Source organism: Lepisma saccharinum, chromosome 29 (assembly GCF_977018435.1).
Source record: "Lepisma saccharinum chromosome 29, izLepSacc3.1, whole genome shotgun sequence".
Lineage (NCBI taxonomy): Eukaryota > Metazoa > Arthropoda > Insecta > Zygentoma > Lepismatidae > Lepisma > Lepisma saccharinum.
In genome coordinates, this window is record NC_139257.1 from 14,730,656 (window position 1) to 14,749,976 (window position 19,321).

At 39.8% G+C, this 19,321-nt stretch overlaps 1 protein-coding gene across 1 annotated transcript in view; it reads right to left on the bottom strand.

Moving 5' to 3' along the window:
* Window positions 1-2,253: 2,253 nt before the first annotated feature.
* LOC145981400 (juvenile hormone esterase-like) overlaps window positions 2,254-19,321 on the bottom strand; it is an 87,362-nt gene continuing 70,294 nt past the window's right edge. Inside the window, exons 6-10 of the mRNA XM_083114638.1 lie at window positions 18,896-19,061; window positions 17,874-18,052; window positions 14,878-15,028; window positions 7,070-7,202; window positions 2,254-2,431 (exon numbers count right to left, since the gene is read on the bottom strand). Coding sequence (XP_082970764.1) covers window positions 2,254-2,431; window positions 7,070-7,202; window positions 14,878-15,028; window positions 17,874-18,052; window positions 18,896-19,061 — 807 coding nt within the window. The remainder of the gene's footprint in view (window positions 2,432-7,069; window positions 7,203-14,877; window positions 15,029-17,873; window positions 18,053-18,895; window positions 19,062-19,321) is intronic.

Below are 19,321 nucleotides of genomic sequence, written 5' to 3' on the forward strand. Positions count from 1 at the left end.
TCTTTAGCATCACTACTCAATTTACAGAAATGTATACCCGTGACTGGTATACAAGCCGCAGAATTACAATGTTGTTTGGGTTGTCTAGTCACAAGGCGCTTGGTGGCCAGACATGGATGGCTTGCTTCAGTGCTTCTTCAATAGGGTCGTTACAACGCAGAACTGTCCAAGACTGTACATTGGAATATACCAAAACACCTGAAAGAGTGAATACTGTGGTGTTTGTTGTGTGCGTGTGTGTTTACGTCAGAATTAGAGGCGATACTATTGAACAAGTTGACTCTTGAGGTACTTGGGATACATGAGCACCGCAGGCGGGCGAGGGGCAGAGGGGCCCTGAGATTTCTGGAAGGGGTCAATGTAATTCGAATAGTGAAATTGTAGCGATATTTTATATAAAAAAAGGTTTGTTTTCCCTGACTTACAGGCCGTAAATTACAGCAAATATTATTATTATTACTATTATTATTATTATTATTATTATTATTTGAACTGGGGTTACATATAAGTTTAGAGTCTACTTTACACTGATCTGATTATCTGACTATAAACAACAGTTTCTTGTCTTACATGAATTAATGTTAAGTATACAGTTATGCAACTTGTATTAGGTATATAGATATACAGAATATGGAAATTAGAATGTATGTACGTAATTTAAAAAACATAAGTAATAAAAAAGGTAAAAATAAAGGGTAAAGTGCTCCCCTGTGCTTAGCACCACGCCATGAAGGCGTATAGGGGTGTGGGGGTAACGCCCCACTCTTAAGTAATAGTAATAGTAATGTAATAATAATAATCACAACAACAAAAATATAAAAATAATAGCAGTAATAATAGCAATAAAAATATTAATAATAGTAATAATAATAAAAAAGTTCCTCTGACTGCCCCCCTGAGAAAAAATCCTGCATGGATATTTGTGAGTGTCCATCATCAATTTCATCATATCATCACTCATCCCCATCTTCGGAAATTAGCCGAAAGTGGCAGAAAAGCGAAGTAAAATGAAGCAAATTAATCAATCAATAAAGCAGGTTTTACACAGATTTGTAAAAGAAAGTTAATTCAATTTATAAATAAAAAGGGGGAAATACGATCCAATAAATAAGAAATAATTATCGTGGCGAAAATTGACTATAAAAATACATGTCTAATAATTTTCATTTTTGATATTTCTTATTTAGCGCTTTTCTGTCACTAATCGCAACGATGAGGATGAGGGATATGATGAAATTGCTGAAGAGACACTTCACATAGACTCACATGTCTAGCCTAACCACGTAGCCCATTGTGCAACCCACTAGACCATGGATGTTGCCACATGTCGAATGAGTGCACCGATAGTAAACCATCATCATCATAACTAATTTCATATCAGGAGAGAAACATGCACCGAAGAAAACCACCAACAACCAGCATTCTTTCACTTCGAAGCTTTATTGCCAGTGACATATAGGGTGACTCAAAACTCACTCCCCCTAAAATGTAAAGGAGTTAGGCTGGGTACAAATGGACATGATAGAAACAGGTTAGGTCTATGGGGGATCATATTGCTGTGTTCCAAGCGGACGTCCGCCATATTGGTGACGGCCATATTGAATTCAACTCAATGTTTTTGAATGAGAAGGGTTTTGATATGATATATCAAATCAATCTTGAATTTTACGAGAAATGCTATGGTCAAGGTTTTTCAAACGTACCTATAACTGATAAAAAGTTGTGACCACATGTGACACAATGCCTGATCAATATGTTGTCCATGTTCCTGAATGCACACTCATAGGTGTCTCTCCCAAGCACACAGGACATTTTGCAACGTAGCAGATGTTATATCATTGAAGATCTGAATGATTGATGGTTGATTAACAACACATTCTTGTGATAATCGGCCTGTGCTATGGTTTGGGGACTTTGCAAATGAAGCCAGGACTGCTGTGACCGTTTCTTTGTCAGTAGAAGTTCTGGGACGTTCTCATCGTCGCCTGTCGTTGACTGATCCTGTCTCCTGGAACATTTGGAGTAATTGTGGAAGTGTCATATGAAACACTGTATTCCGTTTGGGGAATTGTTGAATAACAGCATTTGCAATAGCATGTGAACTTTTCTAACCAGACAGCCATATGATCTCTATGCGTTTTTCACACGTTAGGAGCATACTGACACTGCTTTCTCACACCTGGAAAATGAGACATTTGTTATAATCATGCAGTCATAACGTTTATTATACTAAGGATACACAAGTCATGGCGATCAGCTGCATCTGCGCCTGTTGCCGTTCTCCATCAAGCAGAGGGAGCTCCAGAAGGCTACCCTCTGGTCGTAGAGTCCTCCGCACCTCACCCTCCTCTTCGCCCCGATGTCAAGGTGGCAGCCACCCTCCGCCGAGTACTCGGGCCATTCTGCTCCTCCCTCGGGAAGAAGCGCTTTCCTGAGGAACAGACAACCACAAGAAGTAAAAGTGCTTGCTGGCGTTAATGTCACATGGGCAATGAGAGTGAGAAACTTAACTCTTAAATGCAGCGAAAAACTTCGTTACTATATGATCCATAAAATTAAACTAAATGGCACAATTAATGCTCTAGCCTTCTTAAACCTTATGGCTGCAGCAACACAAGCCTTCCATGTGCTCCTATCCTGGGCAAGATCAATCCAATCTTGTACATCATTACCGATTTCCTTTAGGTCCATCTCAACGTTGTTTCTTGGCCATCCTACAGGTTTCCCAACAAGAATCCTGTAAACTCTTCTTTCCTCTCCCATTCGTGCCACATGGCCTGCCCACCTGGGTGAGTGGAAAAGGTTACATAATTTGTATTCATGTCCAGATATTATTAGAATTAATGCCTCTTCCATCATTATTGTAACAATGCAGCAATGAAATTGCAACACTGTGTTCGGTGATATCGGACAATATTTGCTTATACGAGTAATTAGTTGCAACGCTTCTCCGATGGCGCTGTGCTAACATCGTCGCCTTGTAATTAAGGAGTCAGTGGTTCGATACTCAGTGGAGACACATAGTGATTCGCTTTCCACTTTAAACTGTAGGTCTAGATATATGCATAAAGTGCATTTAAAGGGAATCTCAAACAAAGGTAACCCTGAATGACACGGAACTGGATATCCAGTAAGAATGCTCTAGTTGACGCTGGACTGGCTACCCATTTGCTAGTTTTCTCCTCACCCGATACTTGATACACCGTACCTGTCGATAGTCTTTTGTTCCCATAATGGCGGCCGCGTGAGATGTAAACAACGTATCACTTCACACATTTAAAATACGATAACTATTCAACCGAGAGGAATATCGCTTCGTATTAAATGGTTTTAAGTAGAGAAGAATGGCGCTGATAAATACATACTTTACAACGTTTACTGTACACGTATGGAAGAATATTTTAGCTTTTTCAATTGTAAACACCGTGCACTCACCATAGACGGTGTAACTCGACGTGTCTTTCGTGCTGTATGTATTATACATTGTAATTGGAACAACTAACCGAAATGATCCATGAAATGCTTTGGTGTAAAACTGTAAAGTGCTATCTGTTATAAGATTTTTGGAGGCATTTACGTAGCATTTATGCTAGCAAAAATGTTAATGGAAATGCTTCCGTCTAAAGCCGGCTTATAGGTGGACGAGCAATTTGAAGAATGTTGTAGGAGAATTACTGCTTGTGCTTTTATTAAAAAAAGGAAAAGTATCAACTAGAAATTAGCTCGAAAAAAATGGTAATGAATGCGTACCGAACAAGCTTTTTAACTCTTGTTTGCATTATTCATACATAAGATTCGCAGGATTCGTTCACAAAAAAAGTCAAACATTTATTAATACACTTGTATTGTAATAATAAGGATCTTCATTTTCGGCTAATCATATTTGTCTCATCGCTTTGCATAAATACCTAAATATTAATGAACTCAACACGAACATCTCTTTACTCTTTTATCGAGAAACGGAGAAACTATAACATACACAGCCAGCATTCGAACCACAGACAAAAAACACTCCTTTGCAAACTCATAGATTATCTTCACATGGCCAAACTTTGCTCTGATTGGCTGTTCCATAGAATCCAGTCGAGGAAAGCTAGTAGCAATTAGAACATGTCTATTCCTCAAAACCAATCAAGCAGTCAGCCAGGCGGCCATGATTTCTACCTAGAAAGTCAGTTCAGCGCCAACTAGGGCATTCCTACTAGAAACCAGTTCCGTGTGATAGGGGCTTTAGTTGAAACGCGTCTCGATTAGAATAACACGACATTCTACGAAATAATGTTCAGTAAACATTTCTTTACGAGCTAAGGTTCTGTCCCAGGGCTGGTCCCTGGAGACACAATTGGGGGCGTTGCAATCCTAGTTGTACCGGATTTCACCCTCTGTAAAGTGAAGGATTAGCGGAAGGATTAGCACCATAAAGGTGTAGATACTTATCTCCGGATCGCCTGGACATGGAACGGTCGGTTGGGCGCTGGTCCGCTGGTTGGCCTGAGGCGTCTAGCCTCTGGACGGGCCCCGGCTTGGGCCCCACGGCTTCTGGCCGGCCCTGTAGACGATAACAACTAATGCATAGATCGGAACCCGATCTCTTACCGAGATATGCCGCTAGGTGTGCACTGTAGACGGATCACGCCATCTGCAACCGTTGGCGGGCTATTAAAAAAGTTCGATCTTTTTTTGAACAAACCTCGTACATTTAGATTTGCTTTACCTATGCTATTTTTATCTTCATAACTAACGTACAAGTGATATGGTGTATTCGATAGTGAAGTGGTTATCACTTTCGCCTTGTAATCAAATTGTCTCGGTTGAGGTACCTAGTGGTTAGAATACCACTTCAAATTATAAATTATGTGTGTTATCGGATAACCGAGGGTGCAGATGTGGTGCATACCTTATTGACACATTGACATTCTTCCCACGGGGTGTAAGGGGTTACCTTCCACGTAGTACACCCAATTGTGACTGGCCCTATGACCAGTATAATTCTGTGTGTTGTCCTGTTTTTAGTCCTTGTGTGTGCTGAGTGCCCCATAACAGCCTCAGCTTTTAACTTAAGTCAGAATGTCTTAAGATTTTAACGTTACAGTTATGTTGATTGATTGGTTGATTTGGTGATATAAGTACACTTTATGCACAGCAAGGCTAATCAGGACTGGGCCTACAGTTTAAAGTGGGATCCGAACCACTATGTGCCTCCATCGGGTATCGAACCCGGAACCCCTTCATTACAAGCCGACGACGATACCCCGCACCATCGGGGAGGCCATGTTACAGTTATGTTGTTTGTTATGGTAAGGGACTGGACCTCGTATAACGTGACGGGTGCAAAAAGCCTTAGTGCTGACGCACCCAAAATTTTATATTCTAATTCAAATTCAAAATTCATTTTTCTTACACCTGAAACATACAAATAGGGACGTGAAGTATTTGTTTTAATGATAATACCGAAAAGTTGAGGAAATCAAAGTGTTTGGATAGGTTAACGTGAATTACGCCATTTCGCAGAAAAACACCGAATTTGCACTTTAACGCGAAAAACGCTGCGAAATATACAATATAAACTGGGGAATAACACTTCTTCTGTTAAAAAGGAAGTACCTAAAGCCCTATTAGATCTGTCACGTCTATTTTCTAGTCTAGCTGGTAAAAGTTCGATTCAAAAGAGATTGCCACGCTTCATTTATTGCAGTTTGGCGCAGATATGACTGATAATGGCCCCGTTTGGCAAGCCAGACAACTGCAAGAGGTTAGGTTAGGTTAGGTTAGGTTAGGTTAGCTGAATCGCCGGACGACAAAAAAAGTCACACGCGGTCTGTGGATGAAACTAGTCAGTGCAACAACTAGCATACAAGCTGCAAAGGGGAAAATTATGGAGAATAAATATATTTAGGAAAGAATGAAACAAGTAGCTACTGTTCTCGGAAAGGGGGTAAATAGGTTATATTTTCTTTGGTCATACGATTAATTCTATTTAAGTAATTAAAATCAATTTTGAGTTAATTTTCATATCCAGCGTCATAATATTCCAAGTTCAATCAAAATAATTGTTCTGAACTGAAAAAAATGTTACCACGTTAGGTCTCATTATGGATATATCCTTAGCATTCATTAAAGTAGATTGTATTGTTCAAATTCTGTCGAAGTCGCGCTTCTTCGTTTTTTGAAGCAGACGAGATACTCAGTGAACGTGGTCTTGATATAAAACAATGAACTTCTCTCACTTCAAACCAATATTTCAACATTTTCAAAGTATCATTTATTTATCTTGAGTACAAAGAATGTTGTCAGATATCGCCAAGTATAACTATAGTCATCCACGCAATAACATTATCCCAAATCGCATATATCTCCACGGACGCCGCCATCTTGCCAGATCTTGTGCAGACGAAACGAGTCAACGTTTCCTTTACTTCCTCCTGCTGCAAGATGGCTGAAAGCTGTCTGAATGGCCGCACGCTTTCACTGGTAAGACGTGACGTCAATTTATGCCCGCCGAACGCTAAACGTGCAAGATCTTCAAGCCGACTTGAAGTTGTCTGGCCCGCCGAACTGTTTAACCGCAGATATATATTTACATATATGTGTGTGTGTGTGTACACAAAACAGTATTTTGAAGTCGCAGAGAGATTTTTTGGCATTGTTAGGGAAATGTGATGTGTATGACTGTGTTCAAAGATTTGGGTGATATCATTCAATAAACATTTCATATGTAGTGGCTGATGAGTTGAAATAGTTTTCAAAATTGAAGAAATATCGTCATTTCCCGCAAAGATAAGTCATACATTTATTATTTTTGTTATTAAAACTAAAATTTGTCTCAATTTTCCAGAATTAAAACAATCTGAAAATTTTAAGTACAGAAGGAACATTAAAAATGCATGTAAAAATAAAAAATAACACTGATTTAAAATAAATAACTCCGAATTTTGCACTAATCCGCGACAAATAAACATCGAAATTTATGGAAAAATGAAACGAAAACTTCACGTCCCTACATATATGTGGTATGATGCTGTAAGTCTATTCGGTAATAGAGAATGAATGTCAGATGAAAGGATATTACCCGGTTCGTCCGAAAGTTGTGAAGATGTCCAGCATGACGTCGATCATCCGATCGTCCTCTGATCCTCGCTCTATGGGTGGGAACAGTGAAGGCGCTCGGAACAGGTACAGGTTGTCGTCACTATGACACACGCCTGTAAAAATCGAAAGGAATATCCTCACTTCAAATATACATGCTAACATAGAAAGTGTGTGTGGAAAGAACATCTCACTTGCGTATTTATATATGAGGGTCGTTCAATAAATAAGTTTCCCTGTGCCATAAAATATTTTACAAAAGTAATTGAGTAACACTATGCACATGGTCGACGAGCCCTATCTGTCGCCTTCAAAGAACGATAGGAATTTCTCTCACAGACGTGAAGGCGCATGCGCAGAGGAGAAGGAAACGACGGAACATCGTGGCTCGAGCCATTAGAGAGGTGGGCAGCATGGCAGGTGAACGTGTATTCGACAGTTGGTGTCAGAAAGAAGTGCGTACGTGATTCGGTACGAATGGGCAAATGGCTTGAAATCCACAGGAAGCTGGTTGCTATGTACGGTCTGGGGGATATGGCAAGTACCCGGATAAACGTACCAATAATAATAATAATAATAACAATAATGATGACATTATTATTATTATATTATTATTATATATATATTATTATTAGTGGTAGTAGTGGCATCGAAGACGTTATTATCCTCATAAATTACGCAAAAATGGGGTAGAAGTTGGTGCTAAAGCATTTGTTTGGTCAAACGATTTGAAATATTTTTCAACACCCTTAATTTCACATTAGCTAATGATGGAAAACAAGCACACAAACTGTATTTTTGAATTGCAGAAAATGAATGAGAAATGCATTCCGAAGATAATTATTTGTGTACATAACATGTATAACGTTCACGTTCAAGATATGTTTTACACATATGCAATATGGAGCGACACAAAATGAGAAAATACACATGCTAACACTAAATTGTGTACGTATTCAAAGTTTATTGAATGCAAATATACAACACATATTATTTAAATAACTTACAGAAAACAACCAAATTGCGAGTGAAGCGAGCAAGAAAATTTTTAGATCCAATTTTTGAAACTGAAAACAATATTGATTTAATAGAGCGCAAATAGTTTCACGGGGCGCCATGGCATTCTTTGTTTTACATTTTCTTTTCATTTAGATCGCTCGGCGTCCATGGCCAACTCCCGCCGCCCCCTAGTTATGCTCTGAACTTGACACTAATAAAAGGAGGGATTGCGAGCGAAGCGAGCAAGAAAATTTTACGAATATGTATTTCTATTTGTATAAAATTTGAAATCGAGGGGGTAATTGCTCCTCTGTGCCTCCCCAGCAGGTGCCCTTGGCCATCAATGTTTGCCCCCCCCCCATATTTGCCCCTAATAGGATGCAAATAATATCATGGAGCGCAAAGGCATTCTTATTTAGATTATATGGCCCCATTGCCGACTCCCGCCATCCCCTAGCTACAGCTCTGAACTTGACGTCACTGAGAAAAGGAGGCATTGCCAGCGAAGCGAGCAAGAAAATTTAACGAAATGTATTTTTATTTGCATAAAATTTGAAATCGAGGGGAGTAATCGATCCTCTGTGCCTCCCATGCAGGTGCCCTTGGCCGTCCACGTTTGTCCCCCCTTGCCACCCTAGAATTGACTTCCGTCGAAGGTTGGGGGGGCAATGTCCCCCTGCCCACCCTGTGGTTGCGCCACTGTGTACGGTGACACTGTATACCGCGTTTGTTACAACATGTCCCGCTTCCCGCGCTTGCTGATCGCTGGCTTCTCTAGCAGAAACCACGTGGCATTGCCGCTGCAGACCACATGAACTCCCTGTTGGGGGAAACCGAAGCCAGGCTGCGAATAAAATACGCGGAAATGCACAAATGTACACAATTCCCCTTCGTGAATGTTCCAGCTAAGATGACATCAAACACAAAAATGACACAAGCAAATATCATCAGAATAATTTCCCTCCTGGATACTTTGAAACTCATACTAATCAGCACCATGCTTACAAAACAAGCTTCTTCAACAAGACACAAACAAAACACGTGAGTTAGACCGTAAAGTGGCAACGGCGTCTACGTAAGCGCGTCTCTTCTGCCTTCCATTCGCTCCTCGCTGCCCAGCAGACGACTTTTTCCTCGTTCCTTATTGGCACCGAACTGCTGCGCCATCGCTAGCGCGGGAAATGGGACAGGTTCGAACAAACGCGGTTTTTTTAAAATGTCTGTGCAGATGGTCAGAAGGTGGTGCAACATGTTCACCGAAGGCAGAGTAGGGATTCTTGATGAAGTTCGATCCAGTAGTCCCTCAACTGGCTCCACTGGTGAGAACATCGCGAAGGTGGATGAACTGATCCGGGGGAACAGAAGAATCAATGTTCGTGAGGTGGCCAGCTGATGCCAAAGTCCAGGCCGCAGTGAGACGAGAGTTGCAAGGCCGGAACCTGGACTTTTTTGCACAGGGCTTCGATAAGCTGGTGCAGCGTTGGGTCAAATGCCTCAATGTGAAAGGCGATTATGTTGAAAAGTAGTACAGGTTTGTGCTTACCTAGACATGTAGAGTTTGCATGTATATTACCAAATAAAAATATTACAACATAGGGAAACTTATTTTTTGAACGACCCTCGTACTTACGAATTTAATTGAGGGCTCATATGTATATCCTTTCGGAAGTTATGTCGTTTTCTCTGTAGCCATCATTACACGTGTCTGACACTTCATAAGCATAAGTAAAGACAAGAGTGACACTCATTCATCTTCACTGTAACACCGCTGCGTTTTGGGGTTCTGCTTCGATAGTCATGTCATAGTCATAGGATGTCACTATGAACATTACAAAAGTTGTTCAGAAAAGAATAATCACGTGAATACAGAAAGAAAATTGCGTCCGAGCAGATCATATCAGAAAAAAATGAATAATTATCTGAATGTTAGTGACAATGATAATACAATTACGTGCAATAGATGCGGCTCTGTAACAAGTATGACTGACACTGGGAAGTTCTGTGGTGTTGGTATATTACGTAATTGGTGTTTCGAAATTCTCATGTGTTCCACGAATCAGCGTTAAATTGTAAGGAAATAACTAACCTGAATGTAAATGGCTGCAAATAATAAATTAAAATGTATTTTCTCTAAAATAAACTAAAAGATAGAAATTTACAATACGAGGGCTACTATTTATATTTTGAGCCTTGGCAACACTGATTGAAGTTAGACGCGATTTGACGTTTGCACGGAATCGTCTGGCATTATTGACCATAACGTACTTCAAATGTTTTGTCAATAGCTTGATTTGTGTTGTTTATGTTGCCTTGGAGATTGCGCGACAACAATAAAATGGAATTAACTCGTTAACATTTTCGTGCGATGATATTTTACGATTTTCGACGTGGATTATCAAGACAAGAGTGCATCGATCAACTTACTTCCACATTTGGCGATGAAGCCCCATCCTTTGCCACTGTGAAACGCTGGTATTACGAATTTAATCGTGGCCGCCATTCGCTCACCGACGAGATTCGCGAAGGTCGTCCAAAAACAGTTGTTGTTCAAGAAAACATTGATGCTGGGCAAAACCTAATACTGCTGACATACTGTGAGATTGAGGCAACCATAGGCATTAGTTCCACCAGCATATATAAAATATTACATGAGAAAGGTATGTTCTCGTTGGATCCCACACAATTTGACAAAAACTCAAAAAGACGCTCGCGTCAATTGGTGCAAACAAGTGCTCAATAAATACAATCGTGGTGCTTCAAAAGACGTATATAAGATTGTAACAGGTGACGAATCATGGATATATGCAGATGAGCCGGAACGTAAACAGCAGTCGACTGTATGGGTGTTTCAAGATGAACCCAATCCAACAAAAGTAGTTCGCGCTCGAAGCACATCGAAACAAATGGTCGCCTGTTTTTTCGGGAAAACTGGTCATGTGGCAACTGTGCCTTTAGAGGAACGTAGAACGGTCAACTCTGAATGGTACACAACGATTTGTTTGCCAGAAGTCTTCGATCAAATACGGAAAACAAACAAACGCCGTCGGATCATTCTTCATCAAGACAATACCAGCTGTCACACATCTCGTCTAACAACCGACTTTATGAACAGTCAAAAAATCGAATTGATGGCTCATCCGCCGTACAGTCCTGATTTAGCACCCAATGACTTCTTCTTGTTCCCGAATGTCAAGAATAAATTGCGTGGACAACGATTTTCGTCGGCGGAAGACGCCGTTGATGCGTTCAAAAACCATATTATGGAGGTGTCTCAAGAAGATTGGAAAAACTGCTTTGACAAATGGTTCGAACGAATGCAAAAGTGTATTGACCATAAAGGAGAATACTTCGAAAAACAATAAAGCAGTTTTCAATGCCAAATTCGTGTTTTTTTCATTGTTAGACTCAAAATATAAATAGTGACCCTCGTACAAGGCCGCCCGCACGATTTTGTCTCAAATAGGGGCACAGTCACAGAAACTATTATCATCATCATTAATATTATTAGTGCTATTATTGTTGCTATTATTTTTGAGGTTATTATTATTACCACTACTACTACTTATGTTCTTCAAATTACATACATTTGTAATTTCCATATTCTGTATCTATATACATATCTATACATACTTAACATATTAATTCATTAAGAACTAAAAGCTGTTTTTTATAGTTAGTTAATGAGTGTAAAATAGAATGTAAGCTTAAATTTTACCCTACTTCAAATAATAATAATATCTGCTGTAACCTACTTGCAGGAAATCACAGAAAACAATATTTAAAAAAAAAAAATTATCGCTGGAATTTTACCATTCGAATTATATTAACTCTCTCTAGAAATCTCAGGGATAAATAATTTAAACTGGACAAGTTGTCAAAAGACGTATTCAAAATTCACTAATAACCCCATTCAGTTAAACCTAACGATGACTAAATTGTCTCGTCCGTGATCCTGAGTTCTACTCCCACTCCTAAAGTGAGTGTACGATTCTTCCTACAATAAATTGATTGAAATGGTGCTTCAGTGTTTGTGATTCCATGATCCTAAAATGGCTTCATTGTAGACCTAAAAGAGTTAGTGATGCCAACAGAAAGAGCAATATTTGCTTGAATTCTACACTTGGATGAATCATAGGGTGTTGGGCCATTTGTATGAAGACTGCTCTCATTTGGTTGTTTGTGTAGTAATATTATGTTGTTCTATTGAACTCTACACCGAGCCATTATATTATGACCAGCCTGATCCGGGAACATTTAGCGGGCCTGGAGCGCGGAGAGTTACACGTAGCAAGCTGGCAGCATGGTATACATTGGGCAGGTCTACACGCTCGCTGTTAGTAGTGCCTCCGGCGTCAGAATGGGAAAAGCGACCTATCTCTCCCAGCTTGATAGAGGTCAAATTGTGATGACACCGCACCTTGGTACCAGCATCTCTGAAACGGCACGGCACCTTGGTACCAGCATCTATGAAACGGAGTGGCTTGTTGGCTGCTCACGTATCGAAAGTGGTGCAAACGACACGTCGTCCAACCGTGTGTCGACAGCGGCTCATTGATTCCAGAGGCCAGCGGAGGCTGTCGCGCATTTTTCGGAGGCCACAGTGCAACAAAACGCCCACAGCTACAACAGTGGTGACCAGGACAATGTTTCAGAGCACGCGGTTCATCGAACACTGCTGCGCATGGAACTGCGGACATAATATGATAGCTCATTAGGTAGGTGGTCATAATGTAATGGCTCATCGGTGTATGTGATTCATTGTGTGCATGTTCGACTATTGTCGACATATCTATCACCTTTGAACAGTGTGCGAATTAAGCTTCTTTCTTTGGGGGGATATCCAGTCTATGGCGTATTTGTGATTTCATTTCTGGACATAGGGTTTTTTGGGGTTTATGCAAATTTGTATATGTTCAGTCAGTTATTGCCTGGCGGTTGGTTCCAACCTAGGCTATTAAATTTTCTGATAGAAACACTCAGTACATACATTTACATTCTAGGAAAACCAAAACTCACACACAAAATTAGATATCGAACTAGTAACATCGAAAACATGACCAAATGTATGTTGCCAACCTACCTACAAATTTCTTGTGAACTTTAATATATTTAAAAGATCAGAACTTTGCCATGAAACTTTAGTGAAAACAGCCTGCTGTTGGCTTGGTGAGTTGTTCAGTTGTAAAATGGTGTTCATTTATAATCTACAAGGACATTTTTCATGTTAATGGACACAAACGATTTTTCAATCGTGTTTCTTACATAGTTAAAAAATGGTATACTACATTCTTTCAATTTCATTTTCTTCGAGGGCGATAGAAACATCCTTGAGAAATAATTGTTTTTGCCAGAGATAAAATTCTTTGGGGGGCCATCGCTGGCTCTCCCCCTGTTAACACGCACGCTGCCTTTGCGTATGTGCTTCTTGTGTTCATCTGTCATGTTTAGAGGGCATCCAGATTCTCCTATGTAAGCTCTCTTGCATTCACATGCTATGTGCTATGTACAGTATTTGCTACCTGGTATGGTGTTTTATTGTTTGGTGTATGCTTCTAGTGTCTTCTTACTGCTAAATGATACACTAAGTAGAACAGAAGAGCTTTTACTAAGCGAGATTCAAGGGCTGCTCTATAACCTAACTCAGGACAAGATGTTACAAAGTAGGATTACACGTGAAAATCATTTAAAAAAATGGCTTAGAACAGTGGTTCTCAAACGTTATTCTCATTGTGCTCTTTAGTCGTAACTAAACGTCTAATGTACCCCACCATAGGTTTTCTCCAAATAGTGGGTTTTGGGGATTTTTTTTATACGTTCGAAGCGTGTATCTGCAATACAGCAAAATGGCATTCGAGCTGAATGCGGAGAGATGGAAAATAAACATTAGAATCCTACTTTTATTTTTTATTTGGTGTTTCTACATTTACAATCTTTATGATTAGTTACAAAAAAATGTGAAACACATGTATGCTAAGAAGTATGTAAAAACTTTAATTCTCACATATTTTTCCAGAGTTACTGAAAAAAAACTAAAGAACAAAAATAAGTTTGCAAACAAACTGTCAAGCACAATTTTGAAGTTTTTATTGTAAATCCTCAGAGTTTCTAGAGAAAAGGATGTGCCTGCGTAGCATGACACAGTTCCTTGATATCTGGTTGTGCACTTGAAACTTTCAAGCAGAGATTCGCTCCCAATTTAGTCTAATATAGATTTCGAACGAGTATTTCATTTCAAAACATATGAATGAGAGTGTTCGTGACAAAGTCAGCCTTATTTTCCTGTTGAGTGTTTTGAAGTCTGAATCAATGAATCCTGTTCTTCATACCTCAGCAAAAATGATGACGTGTGGGTATTCTAGATATTTCTCTTCCGAGCTGATCGCGTACGTACCCCCTTCAAGTCGTTTATGTACCCCTGTGGATACAAGTACCACAGTTGGAGAATCACTGGTTTAGAATATATGAAATACATGAAAACAAATAGAAGTACTCATACCGGTTCACACACACACACTCACTCACTTATACATAATACAAAATTGTCTAAAAAGAATTAAAGAAATTTGTGCACAATGCGTATTATTCGTGATGTCAGGCGACTGTATGGATATTTTGGAGAGAATGCTGATAATTTGTAAGTTGGTTTATATTAGCCATATGTGGAGTGACTTAATCGTTGTTGTTTCAGTAAATATGGTATAATCTTTTCTTTGAAGTGTTTGATTGAGGTAAGTTGGAATTTTGAACAAACTATAAGACAACCGTTTAAAGTAAACGCTTTCATAAACTTACCGAAGTTGTAGTCACTCTTGGAGAAGGGTTGTGAGTAGGAGTACCTCCCTCTGTACGAGAATCTGTACAAGTACAGGGGTGCCAGGTTGTGGGCAGACATTATGTTGAGAGACTCTATGGGATCAGTGTAGTAGCCACGGTCCCCATACATCTGGAACAGAAGAATCGTATCTTAGATTCATTGCAGAGAACAAAGTGCATTTATGAGAGTGACTACGGACATCAGATCATCGACAACTTCTTTTTTAGATATACAGGCACTAACTCAAACTTGAAAATATATGTGGATCAGCAATGGGTTTATCCTAAATTGCAGCAAACTTGTGCAACCCTACATGCAGAAACCTACTAGTTAAAAAAAATAAAAATAAGGTTTTTATTTGACTCATGTGATATATGAGTCAGTTGCGAAGAAAGGTCGCAGAATCAAAAGAACTAGAAAATGCAGCAACATTTCGCGGATTAATTTTGCTACAACTGATGCAAATTCTCAAATTAAGTTAGTAATATTTTTCGAAGCTTTCAACATTTTTTGAAAGAACAGGTAGCTAGCTAGCTACAAGTATCTCCTAAGTAGGCTATAAAGCAACGTTGTAGAACATTAGCTATTGATATTTTAAATTTATTTCATATAACTCGTGACTCTACAGCCTTGGAAGGGTCTTGGCCTATGTCCCGACTGCCAGTCTCCCTCCAACAATCCTACCTAGAGGTGTGGAGATCTTCAACCGGCAATGATGTCTCGTGGGGTCAGCACGTCGAATCCTCAGCCGTTATAGGAGATATCCGTGACCGGGTTACGCTACTCACTCGTAGCTCCCAAAGTTCCTCACGATGATGGGTTACCACAAGTCCTATACACAGGCCGGTATATGCCAGTGTTGCCACATCTAATTGGCAGAAAGGAGCTAAATCCCACCTAAAATGGGGATACTGTTTCTCTGAAGCAACGAGAGCTACATTACAAAACCAAGACTGGATGGAACTACAACTGATGAAATCAGGTAATAGGCGAAAATATAGTTCCTGGGTGTGATTCGTGATTTGAACAAACCTTGCTCCAAAATACTAAGTTGGCAACAGTAGTGCGTGCAGCTGGAGTTCCCTTATACAATTTGATTGTCTCTGGAGGAGCTGAATTCTGTCGTCTGCTCACCGCACAAACGTCAAACTGGCCCGAGAAATGTGTCGTTCTTCTTCACCCCCTTTCCACCTCATTTACAAAGAAACAAATGAATTGACAAGGCTCGATTTTCCTGGTAACTGTCCCATGAGTGGTAGTTTTTACTACAAGTATTTGTGGCTAAATCACTGAGCGGATTGAAAAAAGAAAAAAAAAGAAAGAGAATGAAATGAACGAAAATCTAGGATGTAGATGATAACATAAAGCAGAATAATTGTTGTACTGATGGCCGGTAACACCTTTGAAAGAGTCACGCCACGCCACTGCTGTAACTGTAGCAATTATTCCATGTATAACACCGAATATAGTTTTCTGTTGGGTGTGTCGCCCCAGTCGAATATGTTCATGTTACCATTTGTAAAGCAGGAAACAACATCTTCGCGTGCTTGCATTATCTATGACTCGCACAAGTTTATGATTTTCGAGAACTAATTTGAATTTCTTTAAGATAACAAAATTAACAATTATGTAAACGTTTTTGGCATTTGAAAAATATATTGGAAAGGTATGTAATTTACAACTTTAACTGTTTTATGTAAATATTGAAAAAATCTATTTTAAATGTCATAATTATGTAAATCCATAGAAACCTGTAAATATCCCTCAAGTTTCCTTGGTTCTTTGTAAATAACTGTGTAGTATGAAAAGGAAGCCGGTTTTCTGTATATTTCGGTTTTCTTACTCGATTGCTGGTATCACAACTACAAGTTTACCTTTTAGGGATAACTACCACGTCCTTGGACGCTGCAATTTGATTGGACTAGTTTCTCATAACCTGCTGCTTCGGCTGTAGTTGCTTGCGATACAAAAGCAATTGTGAATAATCTTGGAAGGGGTACCCGTTTCAGATTTGCCATCAAATCTGCGTCAGTTAACCTAAATCTAAGATTGCAAGGGAATAAGTATCATTGTACATTGTGCATTAATGATAATAAACCAAGACTTTATTGGAAGGAAGTTCCGTACCTTTTCATTACTAAAAACTTAAGAAAGGTATAATATCCGACACCAGTGACCAAGTCAGGGTACATAATTTAGTTACTCTATCAGACAACTGAGAAGTCCGATCAAGGGTAACTTAGTAACTAACACTAGGCCCTAGAGGACCAGTGTAGGTTCGTGTCATGGGTAATATTTTGGAAAACTTGCGCGTTATACAGATACATGCATGAATATGGCACATTTTGTTTTTAAGCATAAACACAAGGACATTGGATTTTCGCGGTGATTTCGCCTGTTTAGTCCAGGATATGTTGAAATTCGCGGCAAAGGACAACATTCGCATTTTACGTCAAATTGTCGTTTTTTCTGTTTCGAATGGGTTAAAAATGTATTCAGAACATGTCACTGCACATTCGGAAACCCCTTTTGCAGCAATTAATATATTTCGGGGATATCGCGTTTTCTAAAAATCAAAGTCCGTAGGAGCCAACACTTGTGCTAGTCTTCCAGCGACTCTTGATTTGATTTGATTTGATTTTGAAATTTTTGGGTGTGTCAGCACTAAGGCTATTTTGCACCCGTCACACTATACGGGGTCCAGCCCCTTACCGTTACACGTAACAACTCTAACGTTGCTTAATTAAAATCATAAAAGATTAAAATGTTCTGACTGTTGTTAAAAGCCGAGGCTGCATAGAACACTCAGCACAAATAAGGACAAAACACAGGACAACACAAACAAAATTATACTGGCCATGGGGCCAGTCGCCAGAGCCTCGTTAGTCTTTAGTCCAGGGTGCACTATGTGGAAGTGAGGTTGACATTTGGGTGTACTACCTGAAAGGTCACCCCTCCAGCGACTCTAACTTACCTTCGTGAGACTTCGTTCGGTCTCCGTTCCGATCGAACGATCGCCGAAGTAGAACTCTCTCACCCTCCTATTGACCGAGGGCTCGTCGCGGGTGATTCCCTGGTAGCGAAGAGTGAGCGGGGCCAGATGATCCCAGTGCCTGTCCAGTTCCTCGATGCGTTCCGGTGATCGCCACAAGACTGGAAAGATTCAAAGACCTACGTAAGGGTTCTGTAGATCACAATGTGAAACCGAACATGCACATTACGATAGTATTCGAGTACTTCTATACAAAATCACAAGTTATAAAACAGGCGGTAAATGCACCAGCAGGCAAAGGGACCGTCCTGATTTCGTGGTCTTATCTCTTGCACCCTTTGTGTAGCGTTATTAAAAGTCCAGGATCCCATAGATTCTAATGGGTTCTATTGGGTTCCTCTGCAGGACCGGAACCTTTTTTCTCACACAATTTAAATTCGGTACACGTTGCGTTTTGTTTAATTGAAAAAAGGTTCCTGGACCGAATTGAAATACTTTACAGATAAATTGGATCTTTACGGTCCAGAACCCATTTAGGCTTGCTTATTTTCTATCCTGGACCGGAATTGAATTTATTTAAAATTCCTGGGCCTTTAACAACCCTGATTTTGTGTCCCTTCGTTTCTGACCATTTATGTTAAGTTTCTGGAACATACGCTAGATTGTATAGTTAGATATGCGTGTTTGCACGAACGACTCATAAAAGCGCCACACGATTGATTCCCTGCTAGGTGGAAATCATACACGGTGATCTGATCACTGAATTGTAGCTCGCAAAAGGGTATCGCCAATTACTCTTATGTACTTTTATGGTGCTTAGTGCTTAAGACACCTTGAGAAATGGTCGATCGGTATACTTTAGATGCCAAAGAGGTTAGCCATGTATTCTTGTTTATTGGCGACTTATTGTTAGTTGCATGTGTCTCTGTTGGGCAGGCTCCCACACAAGTCAGAAATAATACTACTAGCGAGGAAGATCATAACACATGATGACCTGAACTCACTTGCTGTCCTGAAGCACCCTTCCTGCGCGACCACCCCTGCCATGAGGGGGACCCTGCTGTAATTTCCCTGGCGCAGAATCTCGTAGGGTTCCTCCGGAAGGAAGGCCTCCTCCCCTGGACTCTCAGTGACCACCACGAAGATCGTTTCCGGGTCTATATCCCACACCTGTAACAGAATCGGCTATGCATGAACATTTAGACTTGGCTTATGAGGCAGCACGCAGTCTCTTCAATTTTCTTGTTACTAAGACTAACTTTCATGATTACTAGAGCGCGGATAGTTTTGAACTTAAAATACTTAAAATATGCATGCAAATATACACTAAAAAGGCGGAATATATGCAAATAAATATGCATTTTAGAAAACACATTGCTTTTTTAAATGTTTTCTTTCAGTTACTGCAAAAAACCCACATGCAAACAGAT